General features: G+C 32.7%; 2 protein-coding genes and 1 long non-coding RNA gene across 5 annotated transcripts; 1 reads left to right on the forward strand and 2 right to left on the reverse strand.

The window, feature by feature from the left end:
• The first annotated feature begins 318 nt into the window (after nucleotides 1-318).
• Nucleotides 319-1,001, forward strand: LOC123902596. The gene is made up of 3 exons (XR_006807667.1): nucleotides 319-369; nucleotides 570-646; nucleotides 726-1,001. It is a non-coding gene; the product is annotated as an uncharacterized LOC123902596 (long non-coding RNA).
• Nucleotides 1,002-6,839: 5,838 nt separating this feature from the next.
• LOC123913536 (B3 domain-containing transcription factor VRN1-like) lies at nucleotides 6,840-11,645 on the reverse strand. Of its 2 annotated transcripts, none has more exons than XM_045964321.1 (7): nucleotides 11,406-11,645; nucleotides 9,338-9,746; nucleotides 8,591-8,739; nucleotides 8,011-8,290; nucleotides 7,586-7,699; nucleotides 7,427-7,485; nucleotides 6,840-7,340 (listed from the first exon to the last, which is right to left on the reverse strand). In XM_045964321.1, the coding sequence occupies exons 1-7, from the start codon at nucleotides 11,628-11,630 to the stop codon at nucleotides 7,092-7,094; spliced, it is 1,485 nt and encodes a 494-aa protein (XP_045820277.1). In that variant the 5' UTR covers nucleotides 11,631-11,645; the 3' UTR covers nucleotides 6,840-7,091. The 2 variants fall into 2 exon arrangements, with proteins under 2 accessions (XP_045820277.1, XP_045820269.1); XM_045964313.1 differs by having other exon boundaries at nucleotides 7,586-7,714.
• Nucleotides 11,646-13,726: 2,081 nt separating this feature from the next.
• On the reverse strand, nucleotides 13,727-17,467 carry LOC123913547 (B3 domain-containing protein Os12g0591400-like). Of its 2 annotated transcripts, none has more exons than XM_045964327.1 (7): nucleotides 17,257-17,467; nucleotides 15,694-16,174; nucleotides 15,441-15,601; nucleotides 14,875-15,154; nucleotides 14,344-14,448; nucleotides 14,171-14,229; nucleotides 13,727-14,078 (listed from the first exon to the last, which is right to left on the reverse strand). In XM_045964327.1, exons 1-7 carry the CDS (start codon nucleotides 17,434-17,436, stop codon nucleotides 13,833-13,835), a joined length of 1,512 nt encoding a protein of 503 aa, XP_045820283.1. In that variant the 5' UTR covers nucleotides 17,437-17,467; the 3' UTR covers nucleotides 13,727-13,832. The 2 variants fall into 2 exon arrangements, with proteins under 2 accessions (XP_045820283.1, XP_045820282.1); XM_045964326.1 differs by having other exon boundaries at nucleotides 13,732-14,078; nucleotides 14,335-14,448.
• Between the last annotated feature and the right edge of the window lie 6,830 nt (nucleotides 17,468-24,297).

Here is a 24,297-nt window from a genome sequence, read left to right on the forward strand (position 1 = left end):
GTGAAGCGTGTCGACGATATTTGGTTACAAAAGAATTGGGACAAAATAGCCAAGTTTCTCAAAATTGGATATCTTGCTTTTTTCAAATACATGGGAGGATCATGTTTCCAGCTTAACATATTTGGACTCAATTCTTTGGAAATTGATTATTCCAACTTCATAGATCAAGCTCAATTTGTTGAAGTCACTGATGAACATGATACTACAGAGCAAAATATCTCAAGTGACTTTTCATCTAATTACTTTTTTGTTTTTTATTCTTATACTTTGTAAATGCTAAAAATTGATTTTTTTATTTTTTTATCTTTGCAGGGAGTAAATTTGTTGATGAAACTGATATTGCTAGTACATCTCAAAGAAGGAAAAGGGGTAAGAAAAAAATGAATATGAATTTTTATGCTAATCATAAAAAATTATTACTTCCATGTACTTAATTTATTTATATATAGAATGATAACAAGCATATCTAAATAGTTATGACATTTTTTTACTTTGATGGTGTCTTTGTATTTGGTGAGAATATTTTAAATATTGTTCATTTGATGAGAATATTAATTTTTTATTTACAGGGACTAATAGAGGTGTGACTAATATTCCAAGTTTTGAGGTTACACTGACACGAACTTATGCAAAAGGCTATTTGTTTGTAAGTTTACTATTGAAAATTCTACTAACTTTGGCTTTAATTAATATATCTCTAACAAAACCATTAATTGATGAAACAGAGGATTCCATGTGATTTTTCAAGAAGATACATGGAAGGTTTTGAAGGGATTGCAAGGATAAGAATGGTTGGTGAGGATCGGACATGGAAGGTGGGGGTGAAGTATGATCGGGAACGTGATTATTCCGTTGTGAAAAGTGGTTGGAAGCCATTTTCCAAGGAATATAACTTGCAAATTGGTGATGTTTGTATGTTTAAGATGACTCGATCCGAACCACTTTTTTTTACTATTACTACTATTAAGCGAGCCTCAGAGCAACGAAGTCGTAAGAAGTAGCGGGGTTTTTCTTTCTTTCTTTGTTCATTATTTGTTTGTTTCTTTTCGCTTTTAAGAATTTGTTCATGTTTTTTATATTTGAATAACATTAATTAAATGGATATTGTGAAACTAAAGTTCTTCTTTTGCATGAATATATACATACATGAAGGAATATTTTGATTACTAATTATATTCATGAATTATTTATGTTGATGCTTTGCAGGGTTGGCATGAATTGTTGATTGAAAGCTTGTATTTGAAGTTATAATTTGAAGAAACTGGTGCAATATTTGAATTATATGTGTTTGTTTCATTATTCCATGTTTTATTTCTCGTTGTTTGTAGTTGGATATTTTGTTGGTTTCTTGTTTTTTGTGTGTTTGGTATTTTTCAACCTCAAGTTATGACTTATGAGTAGTTCTATACTCTATTTGGATATTTGTATGCTATGTCTTTGTACCAACAACCTTTGATATTGATTCATGGATGGATTCTGCATTGTTATGTGTATTAGAATTCGCTGGCGGTTAGTGTATGTTTGTTTTCACTCCTTTCTCATTTTCGTTCACTCCTCTCTTACATTCAACCATCTCTTTCACTTAAACCTCTGTCTTCACTGAAACCTTCTGAACTCATCTCTTTTACTCTCAAGTTTCAACCCTCTGTTTTCATTTTGTTTTTTTTAACCCTATTGTTGCTTCTTATAAGAACTTGTGAACATTTGGAATGATGTCTATGAAATATTAATTAATTAAGTTTGTTTTGTTCATGTATTATATATTTGTTATGTTTATGTGTATATGTATATACGTGAAGTTACAGTTTTATCCTTGAGTAGGATCTTACGAATCGAGCTACGATCCCGATCTTACAATTCTCAACCAGCCTACCAATTCTCCGTAGGATCTCGAACCTGACTACATTGGGTATGTTCCGTTCAGCTCATGGTTTTGAAATATATATTAATTAAAATATATTCATTAAAATAAAAATGCAAGGCTCTGTCGCAACAATAATCTTTGAGTGTGCCTTTGGTTAATTACTTTCATCTTGAATATGTCTTCCGTTAGTAACAGAAGAGGCATGTGGGGATTTGTTTGTAATTGAAATACATTCAGTTCATATAGTGAAATCAAAGCCTGTCACACATTTAGGTACAATAATCACTATTTACTATAAAAATCAGTATAGGAAACATAGCAATGTACCTTCCACATTAGATCGCGATAATTTGAAAGTGAAATTGGGATTCTCCTCAAGATGAGAGTTAGTGCAGCATCTCTTATTTGCATCTTTAGTTTTTGTGCATTTCTTAGCTTTCTGACCCCTGCCTTCTCTGTTTCAATTAGCCTCTGCAAAACTTTAAAAACTATTTTCAGCATATGAAAAGTACATTTCTTAACTTGATTTTTTTTGTATGAAAGACTAGAAAATTAATTTAATTTAAGTATATTTTAGCCATGAATATAGATTAAAAAGTGGATTGAAATACTAAAAACAAAATCTAAGATAAATATATTTTACCCATAAATTGCTAAATAAATAAAAGCAAGTAGATTAACTTGCCTAAGATATTTTGCTTGGTTCCATTTTTGTCAATGTTTGTCCCTTGAGGTGTAGCAGCGGTAGTAGCAATATCATTTGAGTTCATTTTCTTTTTCTTGAGGGGCTGTTCGGAATTTTCACGCTCTTCTTCTTGGTCATCATTGAACCTCATACTTGAATAGTCAATTTCTAGTTTACTATATCATCAAATATAATGACATGAAAATCTGATCCTCCTTTGTATTGAAAAACTAAAAGCTCCCCGCATCTAAGCAACCGTGCAAACCTTTCCAATTCTGAAGCCAAATATCATTACCTTGTTTACATTTTGCAATCAGACCCGTTTGGAAGGTTAAGGGATATTGGATTTGATACATCTTTCCAATAACTCTCTACAAAATTCCTTGGAATCATCTGCAAGCACATTTTCAAAAACCAATAAGCAAACATCGACAAAGCCATAAGGAAAATGATTAACCAGCAAGCAGAAATTATATCGACAGAAGCACAACAACAGAGTGAAAACAAAGTTAGACATCATCAAATCAACAAAGAAATATATCTTGAAACGGGAGGCTTGTACAATACTATCAAGCTGATATTCAATTACTACATGTCTTCAAAACATATGTACCAAACATGACAGCAAAGCCAATATATCTTAGACAAAATAAATCAATGGACCAATAAAAGGGTCTTCCATGAGGACTAAACTCCAACACTTTGTTGTCAACATGTACTAAGGGACTGTTTGGATTTGGCTTATTTTTAAGCTTATGAAAATAGCTTATGCAAATAAATAAAGTTTTATGTTAATTCATAAGTTTTACTAACAAAAATTGTATCAATATAAGTTGTTTTCTCATAACCTACTTTGAAAAGCTTATAATAATTCATAAAAGTTTATTTATTTGCATAAATTGTTTCGCATAAGCTCTAAAATAATCCAATCCAAACGGCCCTGAAATCATAACGAAGAACGTGTTGCAGGCCTTCAGCCAAAAGAACATAACAACATTTCCAAAATAAATTTCTAACCAATTTTACGCTCTGTTGAATTCAAAATAAGTCATTTTTTCTATAGGTGAGTCAGTAGTACTAACAAACACATATCTTATATTCTTTGTTGAGACATTTCAACAAACACATTTCATTGACTACAAAACCTTAAACAGTCAAACAAGAAAATACTATACAAAAAGCAGAACTTGAGAAACATATGAAATTAAAACGTTCACTTTAAATTCCATTTATGATAATAAACTCATCAAGTATTGGAAAAATGGGTCTTGTTTGGTAATGCAAACAAAAATGGAAAAAAGAAAGTGAGTGAGTGTGGTTACAAGTTGTTGGTCTTGCAACTGACGAAGTTGAATAGTCTGATAGAAATGAATTCCCTTAGCTTCACTGCCACGGCCATGGTGAATGGAAATCATGCAACCTTTTAAATGAGTTTGGGTTCTGTCCATTTATTATCCCTCCATTTATTTTTCATTTGGAGAGAGATAGACACATTAAAAATTAGTGGGACCCATTAAAAGTGGGTCCCACTAATTTGTGGACCCCACTAATTTTTTCTTGTGTCTATCTCTCTCTAAATGGAGAAGATAGACACATTAAAAATTAGTGGGACCCATTAAAAGTGGGTCCCACTAATTTGTGGACCCCACTAATTTTTTCTTGTGTCTATCTCTCTAAATAAAGAATAAATGGAGAGATAATAAATGGAGGAAACCTGAACTTCTTTTAAATGAATGATTTTATGGGTTACTATGTTAGAACTGGAAGCGTGTGTATGAAGTACTCCCTCCGGTTCTTTTTATAAGGAACAATTTGAAAAAATCACACAGACCAATGAATCACATTTAACATAATTATTTTCATTTAATACTCTTATAAATTTAAATTTATTCCATATATACCCTTATTTAATTACTCTTTATTCAACTAATTTACTTATTTTTAAATTCTCTCTCATAATAAATAAGGGCATGAGTGAAATTGAACATTTAAAACATTTGAAAATTTGTCAAAGTTTCTTATAAAAATGACCAAATTTTTTGCCCTAAGTGTTCCTTATAAAAAGGACCGGAGGGAGTACTATATTGTGAAGATGAGAATAGGAATTAAAAAGGTGTGATGACAATGAATGAACTTGAGCATAGTTGAGACATTCGATAAGTAATTAATTCAATTTGGTTCATGGATCAAATCAATTGAATTTGAGCTATATATATATATATATATAATTATTTCGACTTATTTGGCCATAAGCTTACTCAATTTTAAAATAATTATTGTGGACTCTCGGTGTAAAGATTCTTTAGACATACATCCAATGATGCGTTGCCACATCATTTAATCAATGTGACACATCATGTGTTTTTAAATATCATACATGATGTGTCAATATATTATTGGATGCATGTGTAAAATAACTTTACACTGACAGTGCATATAAATTAAATTCTTTAAAATTTATAAATTTATTTTTTTTACAAGAAAATTAATTTTATATTTTGATAATTTATGTTTAGTTAGTTTTGATTTTTCAATTGTTGGTAGATTTTTATGTTATTGGTTCTCAAGGGAATTTGATCCTCTTCAACCACTTAATGGTCCAGTTTGATTTCAACTATTGATTTTTAGTAAATATTAGCGGTAAACACTATGATATTATTGATGGACAGATCACTGGAGAGGAATGATCGGAGATGACCCGTATTATATTATTGGTGTAGGGATAGTAAAAATATTTGTACTCGTAGATATCCGCAGATAAAATGCAGCACAGACACGAAGCGAATAGTCCAATGAATATTCGCGGATAAAATAAATGGATATTTTAAGTACCCGATTTAGCTTTGAGAAGGATGTAAATCTTCCCCCTATACTTAATTTAACTTAAATTATACGCTTAATTAGTCTATTGGTCCCTTAAAGACATTTTAGGTTTCACAATAGTCCCTTAAAAAAAATGTTTGGATTGGTTCCTTAAAGACACATCCATTTCTCACATTGGTCATTTCCGTCAATTTTTTACAAAAAACGTTAGTTTTAGTTAAATGAATTGTGGATCTCATTAAATGTAAGTGGTCCACCAAAAACCTTATTAATTTTTAAAATTTTAACCATTGAAATTTTTTGTTATATTTAGAGTTAAAATTTAATAGAAATGACTAATAGGACAAACATGTATGTCTTTAAGGACCAATCCGGACTTTTTTTTTTTAAATGACCAATCCGAACATTTTTTTCTTTAAGGGACCATTATGAAACCTAAAATATTTTTAAGGGACAATTAGACTAATTAAGCCTAAATTATATGATTTAGTAAAAAAAAAAACTTAAATTATATGATTCATGCTAAAGTTTAAATTATACGATTAATGCTAAAGAGCCGAATTGAGTTGAGTTGTGGATGAGTTTGAGTTAAATAATTTATATCAAATTAAAGTTGAGTTTTGAACTGAACTATTTCTTATCTTCTTAAGATTAGTCTTAAACACTAGTTAGCAAAACTCAAAATTAAAAGGGATTTCCTCTTCTTTTATATCATATATATTCATTCTATTGGTTTTTTCTTTTTAATAAGCAAATGATGAAATTAGTAAGGAGTACAAGGGGTACTCAAACCCTTACAATTCATAATGAAAAATCTCTTAAATGCTACTAAGACACGTTAAGGGATTATTAGACCAATCAAAGAAAACAAAATTACAAAGACGACCGGCTGTCCCTAAAAACCAATACCAAGAGATAAATTTAATACTTTCTACTTCACCTCTAAAAATGATATTGTTCCTTATTCGCCAAATATTTCACATTATTGCTAACAAAATTAAATGACGGATTTTCATTCCCTTTTTTGTTTTCACTGTAGCTCCAAATTTAAGAAAATGAAGATAACCTTCATACTGATTGTTGAACACCAGACCGATCCAATCATTCATTCTATTGGTTGAAAAGTAAACGGAATGGAAACTGTTATAAACTAATATATTTTTTTGTTAAATAGTCTAGTCGTTATAATTTCACATCTAACAAGTGGAAAATCCTGGATACTCAAACTCTAGCCCCTTGCAATGTGCGTTGCAGCAACCACGATGACTACAATCACACCAACCTCAACAGTTACCACATCCACAGCCGTAACCACAATGCAATACCATGATCGAAAGTATGACATACTTAGATGGATACTCCTGGCTGTTGGCACTGTCAAATGGGCAGGATTTGCAAAATCAAACCTGCCACCGATTATATATAATATAATTCATCCATTTATAAATATAATTAGTAGGCTCTAAATTATATATAATTCATCGATTTATAAATGAAGTGAGATAGAAATAATTACAAAATGAACTGAGAGTGTTACAAGCTCTAAAACAACACCAGTTGAAAATAAACAAGACACATCAATGTTCTTCTAATTGAAACCTTGAACACATGTTTTTGTTCATCAATCATCTCAAACAAACTCGTGTGATTGTATTAAAGTTTATATGAAATATAACATATACATCGATCATTACAAAATGACGACACACAAACGTTCTACTAAACATCTAGGATAACTGAAACCTTGAACACATGATTTTCCAAATCAACAATCTCAAACAAACAAGTGTCTCCAATCTTTACTTTGCATTCTCTCACAAATTCTGGCCAACCTTTAGTGAACCATCCATAATCAAGATGTTGATTAAAACTCACCTCTACAAACCATGTTCCTTCCCCTACTTTCAACTCCACTGAATTTCCACTAGAAATATTGTGTTTCTTCAAGAACTCACTTGGTACGACCAGCTGCATTGATAGGAACAAATAAAATTTTATATATTCACACACAAAGCTATATACATGGAAACGATGGCATTTTATGCAGTTCATACCATGAATAATGATGTTACAAAAACCTTGAATGTATTGTGTAAATTCGGACTTTCAGAATCTGCAGTAATTAACAACAAAGAAAACATGATTTGTGAATGTATACTCGATTACGGGTACACTATACAAACTTGAAAAATAATTAAAGTTAAGATCAATACTCTTAAGACCATGTGTTTTGGCGCAGCTCCTTAAAAGTCCTTCTTCAAAATTGCCCACATATTCCATATCTTTTACCGGAGTTGTCTCTGATTTTTCGTGGACACGTTGGTTTTCTGCATGTCCACAACCTTGTAAGGGATTGAATGAAGAAGTTGGAAAAAATCTACTAAAGCTATGTCCAAATCGCATATCAATAACAAAATGGATTTAATACATTGAATATCCTAAAAGAATTGTAGGGATTAAAAGAAAAGAATAATATATTTACATGGACAAAAATAAATTTAAACCTTCAAAAAATTTTAAAATATAGTAGATTGTAATTTGTTGACAAATTAGAATATTTTACATTAATCAAATGTATCAAAATTAAACTATAATAAAATATATATCTTTCCAAGAACAATAATAATGAAAGAAATACCTTGAAACTGCTCCGGGCATGGTTCCTTTGTAGCTCGGTTAATAGTAATTGTGAATGAAAGTGGTCTTCGTTGAGTCATCTCAAATTTACATACATCACCAATTTGCAAGTTATGTTCTTGTGAAAATGACTTCCAACCAGTTCTCATTTCAAAATTTCTCTTGCGTTCATCAAAGATTAACTTCACGTCCCATGTCCTGTCCTCACCAACACTTCTAATGGTTGCATTCATTTGCAACAACTCATTCATGTATTCTTTCGAAAACTGAGTAGGTATCCTCTGTTTCGGCTCATGGTGTAAAGTAGATATTAATTAAAATATATATTCATTAACTAAATGTGTGAGGCTCAGGCTCCGTCGCAACTTTGAATGTGTCTTTGGTTAGTTACTTTCATCCGTGAATATGTCTTCCGTTGGTTAACTTAGTCAATAAAATTACTAACAGAAGTGGCATTTGTGGATTTGTAATTTCAATACATTCAATTCTTATAATAAAGTGAAAGTCTCTCACACATTTAGGTACAAAAAAACACTATTTACTATAAAAAAAAAATTAAAATATAATTATAGGAAACATACCAGCCTTATTTTTCCACCTTCAACATAAGATCGCGGTAATGTGAGAGTGAAACTGGGATTAGAACTTGTGCAGCTTCTCTCATTCCCATCTTTAGTTTTAGCGCATTTCTTAACTGTCTTACCCATACCTCCGCTGTAACTATTAGCCTCTGCAAAAAAAATAGAACTATTTTCAGCATTTGAAAGGTACAAAATAAAATTTTCATGTCTTGAATTTTTTATTTTTGTTATAGTCTTGAAAATTAATTTAATCTAAAGAGAAGAACAAATATAAATAAAAAAATACATAAATAAATAAAGTCCAAGACTAGAAACATGTACTTATGTAACAACAAAATAATGTACTTTTGTAATTTGTATGGATAGGACTAAAACGTAATACTTTTACCTATAAATAAATGGCAAAATTACATCTTTAGTCTTTTAACTTTATTTCAGGTAACGGTTTAGTCTTTTATCTTTTTTTATAACATTTTAGTCCTTTTTTCATGTTTGGATATGAATGTCAAGCTTCAAATTTAAAGTTTTCTTTCTTTGTTCGCTTTCAATCATAAATATATGTTATGCCGTAAAAGAATATCATAGATTTGAAGCGTGAAAAATCATATACAAACATGAATAAAGGACCAAAAAGGACAAAAATGGCGTAAAAAAAAAGATAAAGGACTAAATCGTTACCTAGAATAAAGTTAAAGGACTAAAGATGTAATTTTGCCTAAGTAAATCAAAGGAAATAGATGAACTTGCCTGAAACTTTTTGCTGGATTGCATTCATATTAATTTTTCTCCTGTCAATGCTAGTCCCTTGAGGTGTAACAACACTACCATTTGAGTTGATTTTCTTTTTCTTGAGGGGTTGTTCAGTATTTTCACTCTCTTCCTCTTCTTGGTCATCATTGTACCTCATACTTGAATAGTCAATTTCTAGTTTACTATCATCAAATATAATGACATGAAAATCTGATCCTCCTTTGTATTGAAAAACTAAAAGATCTCCGCATCTAAGTGACCGTGCAAACCTTTTCCAATTCTGAATCCAAATATCTTCACCTTGTTGTACCCAACACATTTTGCAATCAGACCCATTTGGAAGTTTAAGAGATATTGGATTTGATACATCTTTCCAATATCTCTCTACAAAATTCCTTGGAATCATCTGCAAGAACATTTTCAAAAACCGATGAGTTTCAGCTTGGATTGAACTAGTAATGAAGATTTATGTATCAAAGCATACATGCATGGTTGTTTGTTTTTAGTGTCAAAATTTTAGATGAAATCGGTCTTTGGTTTTTTTTTTTTTTTTGACAAGATGCAAACGTCATTCAAAATAATGAAAACCAAAGTCAATACACCAGCTGATTGAAGCAAATTATGTTGGGTCACTTACCATCCACATTTACCAAAATTACCTGAGCAAACCAGACCCATGGCAACAATACACATAGAGAGAACGGAAGCCAAATGGGCATTGCCATACCAAATATTTGGTCCTGACAACCAAACCAATTAGCTCCAAACATGGTCATTGGCCAATAAGAAAAGGGGATCCATAATCTTTATCTTTAAATATATTGATGATGAAAGGTTAAAGGTTAAAGGTTTGAGACTTTGGAGTGTGCTTCTCTCAAGGTCTCGTGTTTGAATCTTTCCAATGCCACTTTCTGTGTTGGGTCATTCCATACAGAGCAAAAGCTCTAGCACTAGTGAACGATGGGGTATGTGTCTCTCAGATTAGTCAGTGTTGGAAATTGCCTTGAAAACAATGTGCAGAAGGTATGGTTGCTGCTGCCATTTGCGCATGAGGAGCAGGTTTTTCGTGCATGAGGCGCAGAACTGGCAGATGCAGCCTTTAGCTGCTGCCACTTGCGCATGAGGCGCGGGTTTTTTGCGCATGAGGCGCAACTCTGCAGTATATATACTGCTGTGTGTTTTTTCCGTAGATCTGAGGGAGCGGATGAGAGAGAAAATGAGGGTTTTGGAAAGGGGTTTTCCGCCAACATCAAGGATAGGGATAAGAGGGTTTCTCTTGGGTAATCTCTAGGGTTTGGAACTCATTCTTTCATCTTGTAAACACTTATTGATTGAATCTCGGGGAGAGATTCGGGAAAATGGTAGAATTTAGGAAAACTCTAAATCCTTGCAACTCTTGTATTGAATCTTTGTAATCAAGTTTTTTCATTGATAGTGGAACGGAGAGTCTCTCTCCCCCAGAGTAGGTTGGTTTTAACATAACTGAGTAAACAATTTCATCGTGTTCTTTATCATTTTCATAGTTTTAGCTTTTGTGTTTAATTGCTTATTCCATTTGATTTGGTTGCTTATTCGTTTGTTCCACACACTAAAGGATTTATTGGTGTGGTTTCTTCGGATTCACAACAGTCAGTAATTGGGCCTGATATGGAGTCTTTAAAGAGATAAAAGTTAAAGTATATTGTATTGATGAGCCTAAGATGATACAAAAATGATAAAAGTGACTATAACTTTCTATATCTCTAATAGTCTCGGATACCACCAAACTAACTACAGAGAGGCATTTGAAGTGTGGAGAGGATGTTGATAATGGTGGTGGCCATCAATGGCAGTGTTGGGGCTTTATTCAAGAAGCCAAACAGTGTTGGGGCATTTCAACAAACACATTGACTACAAGCGGTTGTGTTAGGAAACCCTAACATTTTTCCCCCTAATCTCTAATAAATTACATTAGAGGGTTTCAAAAATGGGTATTTTGTTTTGTTAACAAGGGAATAAGTAATAATGCAAAAGAAATTGTACTTGTACTTGAAAAAAAAAAAGAGTGAATAGTTACGATGCTTACTAGGTTTTGGTCTTGTAACTGAGGAAGTTGAATAGTTTGGTAGAAGTGAATGCCCTTAGCATCACTGCCACGCCCATAATTTTCAAATGACATATGATAGTAATGATGATGAAGATGAAGAGACTGTGTTGTGTTGGTGGTTGGTGGTGAATACAGAAAACACTTGTTCCCTTTGACTTTTAGCCCCAATGTCCATACAAATCCAAAACGGTGTATATACTCCATCGGTCTCACTTGTTTCTTCCATATCGCTTTAATCATTAATATTTTAAATTGGGCGGTTATATTACTCCAAGAATAAGTTATAAAATCTACTTCAAATTATGGCCTTTGATTTTAATATTCATTAATGGCTAAGATTGATTGATCATAAAACATAAAGTGAGACTTATTTTTTTATTATATTGAAAAATTATCAAAAGATACTTTAAATAAAAGAGAATGAATTAATTATAATTATTAAGCAAAAATTTATTTTTTTATCACACCGGAAAACAAGAATTTTTTACATTATGCTTCTTTTCTTTTCTATTTTGCAAGTATACCATTTCTTTTTGTGGTGTATGTTTTTTTGTTACAAGTATATATATGCTTTTTTTACGGCACTTTTTTTTTTTGTTAGTTAAATATTTTTTGTTTTTTTTTTATAAATTTGAACAATAGGTTAATTTAATAATTTAATTTGTAATGATTTTGTTGAAGAAATAAACAGGTTTTTAGTAATGGATGTCAATGCTTTTGAAGAGGTTCCATTCCATGTACTCCGTCCGTCTCAAAATTATTGTCACAATTTGACTGTATGCACTATTCATACAATATATTTTTACCACATTTTTTTACTAATGTATAAAGATAAATATTAGCCTATGAGATCTTGTTAGATTTGTCTCGATGACTACTATCAAAATATAAATTTTTCATAATTTTATCAAAATTGTGCATCTGCAAGTGTGCAGTAGTAAAATGTGATAATTATTTTGGGACAGAGGGAGTAATATGCCAGTAGAAGTGGAAACATCTCATGAAAATATTTTAACAGGTTCTGATCCTAATGCTAGCGAGAAATTAAATAGTGAACCTTATATTGAGATGGATCATTCAAAATTGTTGAAAAAGAGAAAGAACAAAGCAAGAATAGTTAATGTTTTTTCTTTTTGGTTGATTGGTGGTAGAATGAGTTGTGTATGTTGGTTTTCTGCTATATGTAGGTTCTTGGTTCTCTTTCCACTTAGCCTTGGTTCATCTTGTGCTAGTATTTTTATAAGAACATGTATCGATTTTTTTTTGGTCTAGACCAGTTATTTGTTTTTATGCAATTGTATTTTATTTCTTAATAATTTTTTATGCATAAAAAAAATAAGAGAGAGGAATCATTGTTTTCACGATTAATGATTATAATTAATTTCATTCTCTTCTATTTAAAGTATGTTTTGATAATTTTCCAATACAATAAAAACATAAGTCCCACTTTGTGTTTTATGATCAATTCATCTTAGCCATTAATGAATATTAAAATCAAAGGCCATGATTTGGAGTAGCTTTTATAACTTACTCTTGGAGTCAATATAACTCTCCTCTTTTTAATTATACAATAGTAAAATTATATATGATGTTTGTCCTCCGCAGGCTAGAGAGTTTGTACTTTCTGATGTAATGGGGATCACGACTCCGAGACTAATTTCAGTGTAATTTTTTTTCGTTGGGCAGTAGCCCTCTCTATTATAAAAATAAAAATAAAAATTATATAGAAGTTGATATTTAAAAAATATTCATCCAAACAAATCCAACATCTTATATATTAATGTTTGTTTTTATTTTATATATATTAATAAAAAAAATATGATAAAAAATGTGAATAGTAAACATGGTTAAATTGAGTCATTCATTTTAAAATGGAGAGAGTGTAAATTATTATTATTATTATTTTTAGAGTGTAAATTATTTAATAGATAGATTTTATTTTTTATTTTTACTCAATAATAGAAGAACTTTAGTAAAGTATAAATGTATCATGTATGACTAATAAAATATATATATATATATATTAGATTTAGTTACACTTTTGGCCATTTAATTTCCCATTATTTTGTTTGATTTTGTCCGCTTAATTTTAATGGACAAATTTTGACCTGAGCCAAAAACACACAATTTGGTTTTCTCATGGTTCGTCCAATGATAGCCGCCGCCCCCACCTTAACCTAGTTTTTTTTTCTTCTTCTTGATCTATCAAGGAGGGGTGGTTTTCTCATGGTTCGTCCAATGATACCCTTAACCCAATTACAACTAAAGGTCTATTACATATACTAGTATTGCCTAACAACAACAAGGTCTCCTAGTTCTAAAACAACATCAGGAGTGCTCTCTTAATTCCATATGGAGTGATTATATAACATATAAATGACAAAACACAAACGTTCTTCTAAACATCTAGTCTAGGATAATTGAAACCTTAAACACGTGATTTTGCACATCAATCATCTCAAACAAACAAGTGTCTCCAATCTTTACTTTGCATTCTCTCACAAATTCTGGCCAACCTTTAGTGAACCATCCATAATCAAGATGTTGATTAAAACTCACCTCTACAAACCATGTTCCTTCCCCTACTTTCAACTCAACTGAATTTCCACTAGAAATATTGTGTCTCGTCAAGAACTCACTTGGTATGACCAGCTGCAATTTATAAGAACAAATTAAAATTTTATATATATAATCACACACAAAGCTATATACATGGAAACGATGACATTTTATGCGGTTCATACCATGAATAATGATGTTACAAAAACCTTGAACTTATTGTGTAAATTCAGACTTTCAGAATCTGCAGTAATTAACAACAAAGAAAACAACATGATTTGTGAATGTATGTATCCTTGATTAACTACACTATATAAACTTGAAAAATAATTAAAGTTAAGATCGATATTTGTAAGACCATGTGTTTTTGGGAAGATCCCTGAAATTCCTTCTTCAAAATTGCCCACATATTCCATATCTTCTATAGGAGTTGTACCCGAGTTTTCTTGGACTCGTTGGTTTTCTGCAGGTCCACAACCTTGTTAGGGATCCAATGAAAAAGTTGGAGAAAATAATAGTAATACTATGTACAAATCGTATATAAAAAACAAAGAGGATTTAAATTAATTCATATAAATGTGTAAACAACCATTAGATCATTAAAACTAAAGTTTATATTTGTATTTTTGTCCTCACAAATATATCACTTTTAATCCGTGTAAAAAAAATAAAATAATCCTGGTAAATATATCTCTTTTTACTTTTGATCATTGTTTTAGTGCTCTTAAAATTATAGCGTCTATTCCAATATAAACAAGGGTTAAAAGAGCCGGTGGTCCTGGGTTCAAACTAAGACAAAGAACAAAAATACTAACTTAACAACTAATTGCTAATATTTACCGTTTCAAAAAAAATGTATCAAATTAAACAATAATAATGAAAGAAATACCTTTAAACTGCTCCGGGCATGGTTTATTTGTAGCTGGAATAATAGTAACCGTGAATGAAAGTGGTTCTCGTTGAGTCATCTCAAATTTGCATACATCACCAACTTGCAAGTTATGTGCTTGTGAAAATGGCTTCCAACCGGTGGTCATTAAAAAGTTTCTTTTGGGTACTTCAAAGAATAACTTCACACGCCATGTCCGGTCCTCACCAACACTTCTAATCGTTGCATTCATTTGCAACAACTCATTCATGTATTCTTTTGAAAACCAATTTGGTATCCTCTGCTTCAGCTCATTGTTTTGAAATATATATTAATTAAAATATATTCATTAACTAAATGTGTGAGACTCTGTAGAAAACTCTTAATGTGTTTTTGGTTAATTACTTCCGTCCGTGAATATGTCTTATGTTAGACAATGTAGTCGATAAAATGACTAACAAAAGCAGCATTTGGGATTTTTTTGTAATTTCAATACATTCAACTGTTATAGTAAATTGAATGTGTCTCACACATTTAGGTACAAAAATCACCATTTACTATAAAAAAAAAAGTATAGGAAAACATACCAATTTTAACTTATCACCTTCCACGTAAGATCGAGGTAATGTGAGAGTGAAACTGGGATTCTCATTGGGAATAGAATTTGTGCAGCTTCTCTTGTTACCATCTTTAATTTTTGTGCATTTCTTAGCTTTCTTACCCATGCCTCCTCTATTACTATTCACCTCTGCAAATATACCATAAAATTTGAATAAACATAGAAACTAATTAAAAACATATTTTACCTATTAATAAATCAAAGGAAGCAGATGAACTTTCTTGAGACTTTTTGCGCGGTTGCAGTCATATTAATCCTTCTTCTTTGAGGAGTATGTGTAGCAGCACAATCATTTGAGTTGATTTTCTTTTTCTTGAAGGGTTGTTTGGTATTTTCATTATCATTCGGAACCTCAACACAGTCAGCATCATCACACTCTTCTTCTTCTTCTTCTTCTAGTTTAGTACTAATATATTGTTTGCTTGAATCTTGGTCATTATTATTGCATCTCATACTTGAATAGTCAATTTCTAATTTACTATCATCTAATATAATGACATGAAAATCTGATCCTCCTGTGTATTGAAAAACTAAAAGATCTCCGCATCTAAGCGACCTTGAAAACTTTTTCCAATTCTGAAGCCAAATATCATCACCATGTTGAACCCAATACATTTTGCAATCAGACCCATTTGGAAGTATAAAGGATATTGGATTTGATACATCTTTCCAATATCCCTCTACAAAATTCCTAGGAATCATCTGCAAGAACATTTCAATAACCAATGAGATTCACTTTCAATAACCAATGAAGATTAATGAAACAAAGCAGACATGCTCGTTTGTTTTTAGTGTCAAAATGTTGAGTGGAAAAATCAGTCTTATTTTATTTTTGACAAGAAGCAAACTTCATTGGATAATGAAAACCAAGGTCATACACCAAGAGATTTAAGCAAATTGTATTGAGCCTCCTCATCCACATTTTAAGTCTAGCACAAATACCTAAATAAACCTGATCATCGGCAACAATACAAAAGAGAGAACCGAAACCAAAATGGTGGGAACTTCTCTCAAATTAGTTATCAAACTATGAATGAAATTGAAAAACTCAAGAATAATGAGATCCATTTGCAATAATAAGGCCAGCAACATCAAGAACAAAACCTCAGTAAGCAAGAACGGATAGCTAATTTAGCAACACAAGCCTTCATATATAGCGGATATGACCAATCTAACCATGTGCTTATTGTTATTTTCTAGATATATACTGATTCTATGAGGTTGCCATCAATAGAATTGAACCTAAAATGTATTTCTAGGAAAGCCAACCACGGTTGGGGCATTTTAACAAACACAATGACTACAAACCTAAAAGTTTGGTCAGATAAGTAAAATTTGACCAATAATTGTTCTATCAAGAATCAAACTCTAAATTTTATTTTTTTTTGTATTAACCCTCTGGTTCTTAGGGGAAGATGCACGTTAATGCAAAGTTTGGCTAGATAAGTAAAATTTGACCAATAATTGTTCTATCAAACATTCAAACACATAAAGTGGCACTGGAGCATTCAAACATTTTTCCATATTAATAATAAAGTGAAACATTGGATCAGTTAAAGGGTTGGTACATAAATTAATTCCATTTATGGCAATACTAATTTCACAAATGTAAAGAAATCCTAACAGAGCTGGAGCTGGAGCTGGTTAAAGCTACAGGGTTTGAAAAATGGATCTTTTTTGTAAGGGTTTGGAAGAATGATGCAAAATAAATGGATCTATTTATGCTTACTACTATTTTGCATGTAAGAAAAGAAGAAAAATAGAAGGTGAATATTTGTGCTTACTAGTTCTTCGCTGTGCAAGTGAGGAAGTTGAATAGTTTGGTAGAAGTGTATTCCCTTAGCATCACTGCCACGCCCATGATGAATGTGTTTAAAGGACATGATGACATGCAGAAGATGATGAAGGGACTGTGTTCGGTCAATACAAGCAATTTTAGTCAGCCTGTCGGAAAGAGAAATCATATTTTTATTTTTTCAATAACTGGAATTTTTTTTAAAGGATCTCTTTAACGAAGAGTGTTCTTTTTAAGTATTTAATTTAAATAAATAATTTATTTAAAAAGTGAAACATTTTAATTTATTTAACGAAGAGTGCTCTTTTAAGTATTCAATTTAAATTGGTATGTGATTCGGTGAAGAAAAAAGTTGTATTTGGTAAAAATAACGGATGATTGATAAGCTAACAGATAGTTCATAAGTTATAACTTATAGTTATAGCTAATAGTTAGTTTATAGCCGATAAATTAATTGCAGTTTTGGTAAAATTCTTGGTCAACTAGTTGATGTGTAAATAAGATACAAGGACATCTTTAATTAATAATTAAATTTATATCAAATTTATATTTGAGATAATAATTTAAATTGATTAATGTAATATATTATTATTATTATTATTATTATTATTATTATTATTAAAAAAGTTACATATATGTTGAAAATTATTTAATTAATTTTTTTCTTTCGATTTTGCATTAGTGAACAACGAAACATAACAATTAACCATTTACAGTGAATTTATTTATTTTTTTAATTTTGGAGTTGGAACTTAATTTTATTTTACGGTGAAATTTTATTTTAGTTAGTATATTTTTTTTTCTTAATTTTCATCTTAATTTTATCCATATAGAGTATAGAATTACTCATAAGTCATAACTTGAGGTTGAAATATAGTACCAAACATGTTAATTGCAAAGTGGAATCTCTAGTTTATTCATCATAGGCAATGCTTTATATAGGCTTAGTTACAATACAAATGTTTAGACACTTGGCCAAGCCAAGCCAAGCCCAATAGCAGGCCAGGTCAGCCTTACGCGCGCGCCTGCACAACTGCTGCTTGCTGCACAAGCCAAGCCACACAACACTAAGCCTAAGCACATAAGCCTATTCCTAACACACCCTCCCTTAAATTGAATCCTCAACAGAGATACAATTTACTTTACAAACTCATTCATATCACAAATTCCAAGTCCCTCCCGTAATTTGCAAAAACTGTCAAACTTCAAAGGCTTGGTGAGAATATCTGCCAATTGCTCTTCTGACCTGCAATGCACCAGCTCAATGACATTGTCCTTAGTGAGATCTCTAACGAAATGGTAACTGACATCAATATGTTTACTTCTACCATGCATAATAGGGTTCTTAGAGAGCTTAATGGAAGAACTATTATCACAGTAGATCACAGTGCACTCAGGTTGCTTCATTCTCAATTAACTCAGAATATTCCTCAGCCATATCCCTTGACAAGCACATGCTGCTGCTGATACAAACTCTGCTTCAGTGGTGGAAAGAGTCACTATAGGTTGTTTCTTAGAGGACCAGGAGATGGCACCTGAACCAAGCATGAACACAAACCCACTAGTACTTTTCCTGTCATCTAGATCACCAGCATAGTCAGAGTCACTCCAACCAATGAGCTTCAAATCTTCACTTGTACCAGCTCTGTACAGAATCCCTAATCCCAGTGTTCCTTTCAGATATCTTATGATTCTTTTTACAGCAATTACATGCATCTCAGTAGGCCTGTCCATGAATCTAGCTACCAAACATACAGAATAAGCAATGTCAGGTCTTGAAGCCAACAAATACATTAAACACCCTACCATTTGCTTATATGTAGTACCATCAGCTACTCTTTCACTTTCATCTTTGACAAGCTTGCACCCAGACACTATTGGATTATTAACTTTGTTGCAGCTTTCCATTCCAAACCTAACCAAAATCTCAGCAATGTATCTATGCTGATGCATAAAAATACCCTCACTGTTTTGAATTACTTCAACTCCAAGGAAATATCTCATCTTGCCCAAGTCTGTCATAGCAAATCTACCTTTCATGGAGTTTTTGAAGTCTTCTATTAGATTGACATCATTTCCAGTGAAAATTAAGTCATCTACATAGAGACTAACAATGAGTATCTCATCCTTCTTTCCATACTTAACAAACAAAGTGTGCTCATAGGGGCATTTCACAAACTTCTCAGAACTGAAATAAGCTTCAATCTTACTATACTAAGCTCTAGGGGCTTGCTTTAATCCATACAGAGCCTTCTTCAACTTGTACACCATATTCTTGTTGCCATCACTATACCCCTCAGGTTGAACCACATATATATCTTCAGTCAAATCTCCATGCAGAAAAGCACTCTTCACATCCAACTGAAACACACTCCATCTGTTGTTAGCTGCAAGAGCCAGTATAGCTCTGATTGTATCCCATCTGGCTACAGGTGCAAACACCTCATTGTAGTCAATACCTTGTTTCTGAGTGTAGCCTTTAGCCACCAACCTTGCTTTGTACTTTTCAATCTCACCCTTTTCATTAAATTTTGTTTTGAAGATCCATTTAACTCCAATGGCATTGCATCCATCTGGTAACAAAGTGAGCTCCCAGGTGTTGTTTCTTTTGATTGAATCCATCTCAGCATCCATAGCAGCCCTCCAAACATCAAGTTTCGTTGCTTCATCATATGTGTTGGGATCTTTACTAGTGCTATAGATGGCTAGATTATGAAGTTCTCTTTCTTCTTCTGCTTCTCTTCCAGTTACATATATGCCAAGTCTCCTTGGTGGTTTTCTGATTCTAGGAGAAAGCTGTGTTGTTCCATCACTATTGCCTTCACTATCACTGGTGTTATTACTTATAATCATGTCATCATCTTCACTGTTGCCTGCTGCATTTACATCAACTTCATTGACTGGTTCAATTGGAATATCTTCATGAACTGAATCATCTTCTGCTTCATCATTGGACCAGTCATCATTATCAGTACTATGTTTTGTGATAGCTTGTTCCATTCCCATCCTTTTGACTCTTCAAACACAACATCTCTGCTAGTGATTATTTTCTTGTCAATTGGATCATAGAGTTTATAGGCCTTGGATACATCACTTACTCCCAGCAATACACATTTCTTGCTTTTGCTGTCAAGCTTCTTTCTCTGGCTGTCAGGTATATGAACATGAGCTAGGCAACCAAACACTCTAAAGTGATTTACTGATGGTTTTCTACCACTCTATGCCTCTTCAGGTGTCATGTCTTTAACACTAAAAGTAGGGCTCCTGTTCATAAGATATGTTGCCCAGTTGACTGCTTCAGGCCAAAATGACTTAGGTACCTTTCTAGCACTGATCATACTTCTTACAATATTCAAAATGGTCCTATTCTTTCTTTCAGACACACCATTTTGCTGTGGTGTGTATGCAGCAGTCAATTGTCTCTTTATGCCTTCATTACTGCAGAAATCATTGAATTCATTAGAGGTGTATTCTCCTCCTCTATCAGATCTAAGGCATAAGATAGGGCAACCAGCTTCTTTTTCTACCAATGCTTTAAAACTTTTAAAGACTTCAAAAGCAGTAGATTTCTCTTTTAACATGTAACACCAAGTCTTTCTACTAAAGTCATCTGTGAATGTCATAAAATACCTGCATCCACCATTGGATTGAGGTGATATAGGTCCACAGATGTCAGAGTGAATGAGCTCAAGCTTCACACTAGCTCTTCAATTGGCTTGTTTAGGGATACTGTCTCTGTGTTGCTTACCAGTCAAGCAATCACTACAATTCTCATCAGAGTCTTCTAACTCAGGTAGACCTCTCACCATTTGCTTCTTAGACAAGGTATTGAGCCCTTTAAAACTCAAGTGACCATATCTATCATGCCACAGCTGGGTGCTTTCTTGCTTGGCAGTTTTCAGACACATAGGCATTATAACAGGTGCAGAGATCACATACATTCTATTTTTAGACATGTGTGAAGTGAACAATAAGCCTCTATCATCATGATACACCTTACATTCATCATTCTTAAACACCACTGAAACTTGTTTTTGCTGTATTTGACCAATACTCAGAAGATTGGTCTTCAAACCAGGCACATAATATACATTGCTAATCACATGAACAATGTTATTAATGCTGAGTTTGATGTTGCCTTTCCCTTTCACAGGCATCTTTGAATCATCTCCCAACTTTACAGAATCACTATAACTATCATCAAAATTAAACAGCCATTCTTTGTGTCCTATCATATGATTACTACAACCAGAATCTAGAAACCAATTTTCAGATTTTCCAATTGTATCAGAGAATTGCTGTTCAGTTTTAGCCATTAGCAATAATTCTTCATTACCATCATAAAATTCAGCATAGTTGGCATTACCTTCCCAATCTGGACATTCAGATTGATAGTGACCTAGCTTGTGACAGTTGTAGCATTCAACCATTTCTTTGCTTTGTCTGCCTCTTCCTCGACCTCTATTGGAATTTCTTCCTCTCCCTCTACCAGATCCAGATCCTCTACCTTGTGAAACTTTTAAAGCTTGTTCTTCAGTGTTCACTTGTGATTTTGCTGAAGGTTTCTTCATTCTTCCTTCATGAACAATGAGACTACTCTGCAATTCATCAATTGACATTGTAGTTACATCATTGGATTCCACAATTGAACACACCACATAATCAAACTTTGTCACCATGGATCGCAGGATCTTTTCAACAATTGCAACTTCTTGCAATCTTTCATCTTGTGCAGACATTCTATTTGCAATAGCTAGGGTTCTTGAAAAGTAATCTTCCACAGATTCTCCTTCCTTCATTTCAAGAACCTCAAACTCTCTCTTCAGAGCTTGCAGCTGAGCTCTCTTTACCTTTGTAGAACCTTGATACTTTCTTCTCATCGCATCCCAAATACTTTTGGAGGAATTACGATTAAGAATTGTATCAAGAATGGAACGATCGATCGATTGAAACAAGTAATTCTTCACCTTCAAAACCTTCAGCTTTCTAGCATTAGCAGCTTGAATTTCTTCAGCTGTGGCGTTTGCAGGTGCCACCGTGACTCCTTCTTCAATTGAGGACCAAAGTTCTTTGGAACGAATGAGATTCTCCATGAGCATTGACCAATGGTCATAATGTCCATCAAACTTTGGAACACGAGACTGTGAGTGTTTGGATTCATCCATTAATGGATCAAGGAAGAAGCTTGAAGAAGAAGCTTGAAGATGAAGAAGAAGCTAGCGTGAAAAAAACGGTTATAACGGTTTTGTTCTTGAGAAAACTGCAGTTTTCTCTCTCTCCTCAGGTTTAGATCTTTAGGCTCTAGATACCACTTGTTAATTGCAAAGTGGAATCTCTAGTTTATTCATCATAGGCAATGCCTTATATAGGCTTAGTTACAATACAAATGTTTAGACTAGTTACTTGGCTAAGCCAAGTCAAGCCCAATAGCAGGCCAGGCCAGCCTTGCGCGCGCGCCGCACAACTGCTGCTTGCTGCACAAGCCAAGCCACACAACACTAAGCCTAAGCACATAAGCCTATTCCTAACAAAACACAACAAAGAGCAAGACACCATCAAAATATCCAACTACAAACAACGAGAAATAAAACATGGAATAGTGAAACAAATACATAATTCAAATATTGAATCAGTTTCTTCAAATTATAACTTCAAATACAATCTTTCAAGTAACAAATCCTTCAACAATTCATTTCAACCCTGCAAGCACCAACATAAATAATTCATGAGTATAATTAGTAATCAAAAGTCAAAACATATATTCCTTCATGTATGTATATATTCATGCAAAAGAAGAACCACTTTGCACAAAGGAATAATCACGTTCCGGATCATACTTCACCTCCACCTTCCATGTCCGATCCTCACCAACCATTCTTATCCTTGCAATCCCTCCAAAACCTTCCATGTATCTTCTTGAAAAATCACATGGAATCCTCTGTTTCATCAATTTATGGTTTTGTTAGAGATATATTAATTAAAGCCAAAGTTAGTAGAATTTTCAATAGTAAACTTACAAACAAATAGCCTTTTGCATAAGTTCGTGTCGGTGTAAGCTCAAAACTTGGAATATTAGTCACACCTCTATTAGTACCTGAAAACAAGGTTTTAAATTGCGGTCCGCATCCGCAATTGCGGCCGCAGTATTGCTGATGCGGTAGCCACCGCAACCGCATCACACCGCAATTGTGGTGTGATCTTAATTTACGTGTACTGCCGCGTCGTAACCGCATCGGAAGCCGCATCAGATGTTTTTGGCGATTTTCCTTCAAAGCTTCTCACCAAAAAGTAAAATTTATGAACTTCAAATCCCAATTTGTGTCAAATTAATGAAAAATCTTACTTTTAACAATCTCTCAACCGTGTATTTTAAATACATTCAAATTATTGTTTATAGAATAAACTAAGACTATGCAATGGTGGATAAATAATGTAGTTACATAGTAGTTTGATTTTATATAGCTTGTGAATTTTCAAAATGATTTCACGCCGCAACAACCGCATTGCGCGTGCATAGCAATGACCGCATTTGCAACAACTGCAACGGCAACCGCATCTGCGACCGCAACCGCAATTTAAAACCTTGCCTGAAAATAAAAAATTAATATTCTCATCAAATGAACAATATTTGAAATATTCTCACCAAATACAAAGACATCATCAAAGTAATAAGAGAAGATATCATACTTTTTCTGTGCGTTCTGCATCTTTGCTTTTTCTTTGCAACCAAAGTCAGGTGAACAAAAGACAAAACCAAAATCAATTTTGTGTTAAGTTCAAATCTTTTACTCCAAATTAACTTTTTACTTGCCATTCTATTTTTATCTTCTCTTGTAATTCACTTTTTATGTAGGAGTAATTAATAAATATATAAATTGTAGTAAATGGAAGTAAGTCTGATTTTGTCCAGCTAAGTATGTATAGGGAGTAACAGATCAGGAAGCATGGAAAAACACAGATTTTCCAAGCATTGCTTAAAAGTCCTTTCACTTTTTGCTCTATTTAGTTTTTTTATCATTTCTGCATGGTA

This window comes from Trifolium pratense, linkage group LG1, assembly GCF_020283565.1.
Source record: "Trifolium pratense cultivar HEN17-A07 linkage group LG1, ARS_RC_1.1, whole genome shotgun sequence".
Lineage (NCBI taxonomy): Eukaryota > Viridiplantae > Streptophyta > Magnoliopsida > Fabales > Fabaceae > Trifolium > Trifolium pratense.

What these genes read in the sequence shown, in the direction of transcription:
- LOC123913536 (XM_045964313.1), bottom strand. Translation starts at nt 11,630, where the DNA reads ATGGAGTATATACACCGTTTTGGATTTGTATGGACATTGGGGCTAAAA. An exon ending in AATCCAGCAAAAAGTTTCAG is followed by an intron (nt 8,740 to 9,337) that starts GCAAGTTCATCT and finishes TTTTTTTTGCAG; the next exon opens with AGGCTAATAGTTACAGCGGA. An exon ending in AAGGTGGAAAAATAAGGCTG is followed by an intron (nt 8,291 to 8,590) that starts GTATGTTTCCTA and finishes GAGCCGAAACAG; the next exon opens with AGGATACCTACTCAGTTTTC.
- LOC123913547 (XM_045964326.1), bottom strand. Translation starts at nt 17,436, where the DNA reads ATGATTTCTCTTTCCGACAGGCTGACTAAAATTGCTTGTATTGACCGA. An exon ending in AAGGTGATAAGTTAAAATTG is followed by an intron (nt 15,155 to 15,440) that starts GTATGTTTTCCT and finishes GAGCTGAAGCAG; the next exon opens with AGGATACCAAATTGGTTTTC. An exon ending in AAAAACACATGGTCTTACAA is followed by an intron (nt 14,230 to 14,334) that starts ATATCGATCTTA and finishes TAATTACTGCAG; the next exon opens with ATTCTGAAAGTCTGAATTTA.